The following is an 8,602-nucleotide window of genomic DNA, read 5'->3' as shown; positions in this document are numbered from 1 at the left end:
CACTGAAGCTCAGCGAGATCGAACTCACAGGCGGCGGTTTCCGTCTTTGAACAGACACGAATCACAGCTCTTGCTGACAAAGGGAAGCAGCAGAAACAGGTGGGCGAGGATGGAAGCGGCACAGGGGTGGGGGTCTGTGGAATCTGTGATCGTCGATGTTTGTCTAGAATTGGATTGTTAGCCCAAATGAAGTGACATCAATGACCCAGTTCTTCGTTCACGAAGATACAGTTCACATGTATGCTGTGTTACGTACATGTGCGCAAAATACCTTCGTGTACATGTCTATGTGTGTGTATCTACGTGTTCATAAACGTACACTTCAGCGTACATTTTGTGGGTTTTCGTCTTTTTGTATTGAATTTCCATTCTATCTATCTGTCTTCGCATTTTTTAGTTTTCCAAGTCCAAATTTTTTCATACAAAACCTTTTTTGAGTGTGTGTGTGTTTGTTTGTGTGCATGCGTGTGTGTGGTTTTGATGATATTGTTATCAAATTATTTAAAATATTATTATTATCGAACTATTTCGCAATGAACAATTGAAGATCATTAAGAATGAAGGTTTAAGTAGGCAAGGTTACGCAGTGAAGTGCTGATAATAAAATAAAGTTAAAAAACCTCACAAGGAATTAAATCATCCAAACAATAGTTTTAAACGTTTGAAACCTAATACACGAGAAGTATGTACATTTGGATCTGTGCGTGTATGTATATTTGCTTGTGTGTGTATGTGTGGTGTGTGTGTGTGTGAATGTATGTAATTTCAGTGTTATTTCATCTTGAAAATTGGAAACATGTTAGCTAAGGAAATATAAATGGTATTTAGAGACAGACCTCGTTATTTATTACCATTAACATCTGTATAGAAGATGGCTTGGTGCTCGCTTCCACTACATTTCCAATTTGTGAAGAATTTAAATTTTTAGGTTTTGTTTGTTGTTTGTTTGTTTGTATGTATGTATGTACGTGTATTTAGTATTTGTTTCCTCATGTACTTAAGCGTTTGTTGGTTTGTTGATGTATGTATGTGTATGTATTTATCCGGTGTTTATGTGTGAGTTGTATATCTATATTTGTATATTTATATCTATATTTGTATATCTGTTTGACGTCCGCCTGACCTTTCTCAGTTCTTGTTACATTTTAAAATAGATCGTTTATTTTTTTTTCGCCATCTTAAAATTGTTTCTCATTCAAAACTTCTGCATTTCACATTCCTACGTCACTTATTTGACCTAGTTATTTTTATAGCGCCGACCTAGATTGAAGACGTTGCTGTCATGCACGTATGAACTCTGTACAGTACTATTCATCTATGCATATGACAGACATGTCATATAAATAAACATGCAGGAAAATTTATTGAGCAGTTCGGGTTTATTCACTAACATAATTACAAATAGGCACATAAATACAGACATAAACACATACATACTTACACACACACACCGCACGCTTGCAAATACACAAACACACACTCATACAAACATGCAAACGAACACGCACGGACGCACAGGCTTCTAAAAAACAAATTTATCAATACTAGAGCAGAAATGGTTTTTCATCCAAACCGTTCAATCAAGCAACATAAAGAAAAAAACCGTTTGGTAACATTTTAACTCTGTTTTCTATTTTTATGATGAGAATGAATAAAATATTTTACTCTCAAGGGAAAAATACTACTGCTACTTTTACTACTACTACTACTACTACTACTACCACCACCACTACTACTACTATTACTACTGCTGCTACTGCTGCTGCTACTACTACTGCTGCTACTGCTTTTAACACTACATCTACAACTATTATTACCACTAATAATAATAATTTTATCATTAATGAAATCATAATAAATCAATTTTTAAGAACGAGATTGATATCTTGAGAATATTTCTCATTGTTTATAAATAAAGATGTGTGCGCGTGTGTGAGTTTGTGTGTGTGTGGGTTGGTGTGTGTGAGTGTGTGTGTGTGTGGGTTGGTGTGTGTGTGTGTGTTTGTATATTTTCAACTTAAAATGCCTCTGCGTGGAGATAGATCGACGAAGTTGTAATGTGTATTTGCTTAACCCGCAACCACAAGTACATGCTTAGCATGGCATAGCAAGAACACTACTACACTATGAATAAAATGTAAACACACTGTAAAAGTTCTTTTTCTTTGAAGCAACTATTACTACTACACTAATTAATCACATGACTACTACTACTACTGTTGCTGCTACTACAACTACTACTTCTACTGCTACTACTGCTGCTACTAGTATAGTATTACGACAGCTTTTACTAATACCGTCAAAAATGTCAGTACTTTTAAATATTTTACTGTTGTTTGATTACTGAAGATGTTACAAATATTTTACGGTGTTTACTTATCAACATTTTTTCGCCTGTCTCTACCAATTAAACTTTAACGTTTGAAAAATTTTAATTTAAAAAATTTGAAAAAATGAAAGAATATGTAATAATAATAAAGTATTTTTTCTAGTTTTGTTTAATTGGGATTTAATTCCAAGGACGTCTGGCTTATTTTTCAGGTCAAACGAAATAAAAACGTAAAAAGACTCTACTGCTGATGCAATTAGAAGCTCTGCTTATTTGCATGTAAATGTTTGATCACTCTCTTTATTATTACCATTTAAATTAACATTATGTTTATCGCTAATTCGAATGCGAGAACTACTACTACTACTACTACTACTACTACTACTACTACTACTACTACTACTACCACTACCACTACCACTACCACTACCACTACTACTACTACTTGCCTCTTACTACTACTGCTGATACTATTATCATGATTATGATTGTTATTATTTTTATAATTTTAGTTGGTATTATTATTATTTTCATTAATATTATTTTTATTATTATTATTTTTATTATTATTATTGATGTTGTTGTTGTTGTTGTGTTATTTCCCAGATGTGTTTAGCAAATAACTTTCAGTAATAATGCTCCTTTCATTCTAAGCAATTTTTTAACGTTTGTTAATCACTTTAATTATTATTCTCATTATTTCCGTTTATTGTTATTGTTATTATTTTTTATTGTTGTTGTTGTTGAAATTTTATTGTTGTTGTTATTGTTGTTGTTGTTGTTATTATTATTGTTGTTACTACTTTCGAAATATGATAAATCATTAGCTATTGATTGCCGAATGAATGGGTCGGCTATGTAGAACACCTATCATTGTTGTTAATAATAATATTATTATTTTTGTTATTATTATTATTGTTGTTGTTGTTGTTATTATTGTTATTATTTATTACTTTGATCTTTGTCTAATTTTTTTTCATTTTAAAATGAATAATGTCTTATTCAGTGGTTTTATCTCTGGGTTGAAGTTCCCTACCACCAAGTTATAATAGATGAAAGATATTAGCTCAAGCAGTGTTTTAATTTAAAAACGCTTTTCAATCATGTATTCGTTCGTTTGTTAATTCATCCGTTCTTTCGTTCATTCATTCATTCGTTCGTCCGTTCGTTCGTTCATTCATTCATTCCATTCTTTCTTATCGAAGTTATTAATTAAACAGATAGTAAAAAGAATACTAATGTGGGTAATAGTATAGACGATGATGATTGTGATGATGACGAGGATGACGACGGTGATACTGATGATGATGATGGTAATGATGATGATGATGACGATGATGGTAATGATGATGAGGATGATGATGGTAATGATGATGATGGTGACGGTAATGATGATGATGATGATGATGAAGAAGATGAAGATGATGATGATAGCGTAAAGTAATTGTGGAGCTATCAACGTTCATTTTATCTTCATTCCTCATCAATTTTTAGTAAATAAACGATGATAGATAGATGGATGGATGGATGGATGAATAAATGAATGATAGCACAAAAAACAAACTAATAAATGAGTGAATGAGTGAATGAATGAATGAATGAATGAATGAATGAATGAATGAATGAATGAATGAATGAATGAATGAATGAATGAATGAATGAATGAATGAATGAATGAATGAATGAATGAACAAACAAACAAATGAATGCAGGAATTAACTAACAATCAAATGAATGAAGGAATAAATGGATGGATGTATGGTTTTAATCTTATCATCACATGACTCAATATCTTTTTATCTCTATTATATTACCAATAAATTGCATATAATTATTGTTTATTATTATTATTATTGTTGTTGTTGTTGCTGTTGTTGTTGACGTTGTTATTATTTTTGTTGATAATATTGTCATCCTTTTGAAGTTTTATAGTATGATTTCACTACATAGTCCTACTTTGTTTTTTCTAGATTCTACGGTTGATTGCTGGCATTGATGTCATTTTTGTTGATGTGTTTGTTGATGTTTCTTTGTTGTTAATGTTTTTTTTGTTGTAGTTGTTGTTGTTGTTGTTGATGTCTTTGTTGATGTTGTTGTTATTAATAATGTTTTTGTTTCTATAAATAGTTATCGTTTCAAATTTCTAAGACATTTATAAAAATCTTTTTCAAATAGGACTGGTTTAAAATGTTTTTTTTCATCAGTACCTACATTAGCGTATATATATATATGTGTGTGCGTGTGGTGTTTGTGTAGTGTGTATGTGTGTGTGTGTGGTGTGTGTTGTGTGTGTGTGGTGTGTGCGCATCAAAGAAAAGTGTTTTTTTTTCAACTAGTAAATAAAAAAAATTTGTTGCCCTTATTATTCAATCACTGCCATTAATACCATCTGTCATTTATTTATTTTTTCATTTTACTTTATTGTTATTATTATTATTATTTTTATTTTTCTCCTTATTATTATTATTATTATTATTATTATTATTACTTTATTTTTTTCTATGACATGATATTTATAATGCCTGGCGCAACTGTTGATATGGTTTATGTGCTTACTTATCATCGATGATATTAACGAGAAGAAATATTTTTTTTTGTTTCTGTTTTTTTCTTTTTTTTACTATCCCTCCTCTTTCTCTCTCTATCTTTCTCTCTCTCTCTCTCTCGTTCTTACTCACTCTCTCTCCTGTATAACATGTTATGGATAATTAATGAGTCCACAAACACAGACAAATATTAAAAATGTTATTTACAATTACAAAACAAAAACTATAGAAAAAACGTGACGGGCATATCGCCCTGCTCATAATTTAGTTGCTTCATTTTTTTGTTTGGTTTGTTTAATTTGACTGACGCTTATTATCTCATTTAGTTTTTCATTTTGATAGGACGCACCTCTTACTCATGTGTAAAAGGTGCATTTTATTATACTGTATGTATGTGTGTGTGTGTGTGTGTGTGTGTTTGCTTCTTTGTATGTATTATACTGTGTGTGTGTGTGTCTGTGTGTGTGTGTCTGTGTGTGTGTGTGTGTGTGTGTGTGTGTGTGTTTGCTTTTTTGTATGTATTATACTATGTGTGAGTGTGTTTGTGTGTGTCTATGTGTGTATGTGTTTGCTTCTTTGTATGTATAATACTGTGTGTGTGACTGTGTGTGTGTGTCTGTGTGCATGTGTTTGTTTCTTTGTATGTTTGTGTTATCTTGTCTGCGTGTGCTTCTGTTTGTGTGGGTATGTATGTATGTATGTATCTGTCGCGATAAAATGTGAATTGTACATTTACGTAAGCTTATTTATGTCTGTTTATTGATATTAATAAATCAAACGGCACGTAATGCATACCTTATGATAAGTGCCTAATGAATAAGTACAGACACACACAGACATACATACAGATTTTCTAAACACGCACACATACACATACATACATACGCACAAATACTTATTGTATTTTGAAGGTACATTAGCTGCACACGTACATGTATGTATTCATCATTTGTTATTTATTATAGAATTAAGCCGCTATGCGAATATAAATTATTCTATTGTTGTTGCTATTGTTGTTGTTGTTGTTGCTATTGTTGTTATTGTCGTCGTTGTTGTTGTTGTTATTAATATGAATGCTGTCATCGGAGTTTGTCTATAAATCTAGTTGTTTCTACGTTGATTTTGTTGTGGCTGATGACAGTGACGACGACGACGACGAACGCCATGGTGCCGCTACTACTGCTGCTGCTGCGGCTGCTGCTGATGATGATGGTGATGATGCTGCTAATATTTCTATGTAACGCACAGATGGACTGTTTATGTAGGCGCGTCTACGTCATTTTCGTTAATGCTTGCAAACAAACCAAAGTAGGCCTCTTTCGCGATTTTTTTTTATATTTATTTACGCGGATGCATGTGTGCGTGAGTTTGCCTGTTCGTGAGAAGTTTATCTATGCGTGTTTTTATGTGTGTGTGTGTTTGCGTGTGTGTATATGTATGAATGCTGTATTTATATATGTAAGTATGGCAGAGACAATGCATACAATGGGTTCATTTGAGTAGTGTCTTCATGCTAACCATTCAAGTTTGAAGTTTTGTTGAAGTCGCAATTGCATAAGTGATACATATTAACTAACCTGACGGCTATGAAATGTCTTTTTATATTTATATTCAAATTAAAACAAAATTTAACTTACTCGATATTTTTCAAGTATTTGACTACTCACGGATAGAGTACTCGCATAGAGTAGACAGAATGGCAAACAAACAAACAAACAAACAAACATACTTACATACATACAAAGATCTAGATGCAAACAAACATGTAGGCAAACATACCAACAAGCACACAGACACGTGCAATATATATTTACATAATCACGTACATGTTTGTGTTTGTGTGTGTGTATGCCCGAATAACTTAACATCAACATTCACATTAACTACACATTCAATTCAAGGTCCATTTTATGTTTCTTATTTAACCTTCTGTTTTTCAACTACACAGAAACATACACACGTTCACACACACACACACACATACATATACATCATAATGATATGATATCATTTCATTTCATTTTCATTTCAGGGTGATCATGACTGTTGATGTACTTGGCTTCTAGAATGTTGGGTAGATCTCTTGTGGTGTAGTAGGATGACTGTCTGGTGAATGAATCTAGGAGGTTCTTTGTGGGGTCGATGTGGGTGTTGTATGCGTTGAAAGGTTGATCGTCATCGTCGTTGTTTGATGGTTGAGGATGTTGTTGGATAGAATTGATTGTGGAATAAGTATTGTTAACAGCCATTGTCGTGATTTATTGATGTCGCAGAATTGACATCGGAGGGAGGACCCATCGTCGATGAGGCTTGTTGTTGTTTATGTGGTTCGACCAGCTTGGAAAGGCCCATCATGACTGACTTGACTGGCTGAGTGGATTCTTCCGAAGAAGTTAAAATGGAAGCTACCTCAACTTTGTTTTCTACATGCCGATGTGAGTTGACCAGCGATGGTGTATTAACATTTGGTAGGTCAACAGGATGATGATTTGGTAGTGAAGTTGTAGTGGGTTTTATCGTATGCTGTGGTCGAGCATGAAACCACCAAGGGTGAATTTCCACGCTGATAGGCCAATTTTCAGGATTGGTAAAAATCATCTCCTGATGTTTAAAAATAGTTATGCGGAATTTTGTTGATGGATCACTGGTTGAAGGTTGAGGACGAGTGGGAGAGAATTTAAAGACTGGTACGCATTCTGCTGCGGTCAGTCCAATAGTTTCCAGATGTTCTAGGATCTCTTCTTTGACGCAGCTTTTCAATTTGCCTACCCCAAAAACAATTTTTTTGGGAGGCAAGGGAGCTGCAGATAACTTGAAGGACCCAGGTTGTTTGGAACCGACAGTAATTGGGGAGTATTTTTTCTTTTTTTTGAAGTAACAGTGCTCCAAGAGCCTTCGTGGCCACTGGAATTAGAGTTGTTTTTATTGATGTTATTGTTAGGAGTTGAAAGTGAAGAACGAGCAGGAGCAGCAACAACGTTGTGATCCACCAGCGATTGGGTTCCCTGCTTCGAGGTTTCATCAGATGGCGGTGTGCTGATTTCGGACGAAGCCGGATGAACGATCTTAGGAGATGATGCATCCGAGCTGTACGAGGCATGTTTTTGTCCTGCTGCTACCGAGTAGCTTTTAACATTGTTTACGTTAGTGTTGTTGGTATTATTAAGTTCACTTTTATGAACTCGAGGGGCTGCGTTCAGCATGCTGCATAGATAAAGTTGCTGATTGTGCAGCATATTGCATATGTCGTTTTTAATTTCGTTGAAGTTAAATTTAAGAATAGAGTCATTATTAGGTACCCGTAAGTTAGAACTAACGTAGGTGGGAAGCTCTGTTGATAAATTTTTTTCGCAGACTAGTCCTAAATAGCGAATGGTTTCGCGTAGTTTGTCCCTTTTGTCTTTCTTTTTAGGACCACGTAGTATATCGAAATTAACATCAATCTTTAGGAGATTGACGTCGTGTTTGATCAGTTTGAGGGCAGCCGAGATTTCTTTCGAGCTGTAGAAGTCGGACGCATTATTAATAAATATATCATTATTCATAAACTCGTAATTATTTGTTAAGTAGCATAAAACTTCGTTAATCGTTAAATTCTGTTTACACGCCATGATGCCGGATACATCATGATATCATATATATATATATATATATATATATATATATATATATATATTTATTTATTTATTTTTTATAATATTCTATAAATTCTACCGAATGTTTGGCG

General features: G+C 33.5%; 1 protein-coding gene across 1 annotated transcript; it reads right to left on the bottom strand.

Annotated features, from left to right (window-relative positions):
• Positions 1 to 7,113: 7,113 nt before the first annotated feature.
• Positions 7,114 to 8,486, bottom strand: HELRODRAFT_171015 (hypothetical protein; the record flags this gene model as incomplete). Its single annotated transcript, XM_009016827.1, has 2 exons — positions 7,114 to 7,779; positions 7,854 to 8,486. 2 exons carry the CDS (start codon positions 8,484 to 8,486, stop codon positions 7,114 to 7,116), a joined length of 1,299 nt encoding a protein of 432 aa, XP_009015075.1.
• Between the last annotated feature and the right edge of the window lie 116 nt (positions 8,487 to 8,602).

The sequence above is a fragment of the Helobdella robusta genome (genome assembly GCF_000326865.2).
Source record: "Helobdella robusta unplaced genomic scaffold HELROscaffold_19, whole genome shotgun sequence".
NCBI classification, from domain to species: Eukaryota; Metazoa; Annelida; class Clitellata; order Rhynchobdellida; family Glossiphoniidae; genus Helobdella; species Helobdella robusta.
The sequence above is the reverse complement of the archived record's forward strand: the minus strand, read 5'-3'. Positions and strand labels throughout refer to the sequence as shown.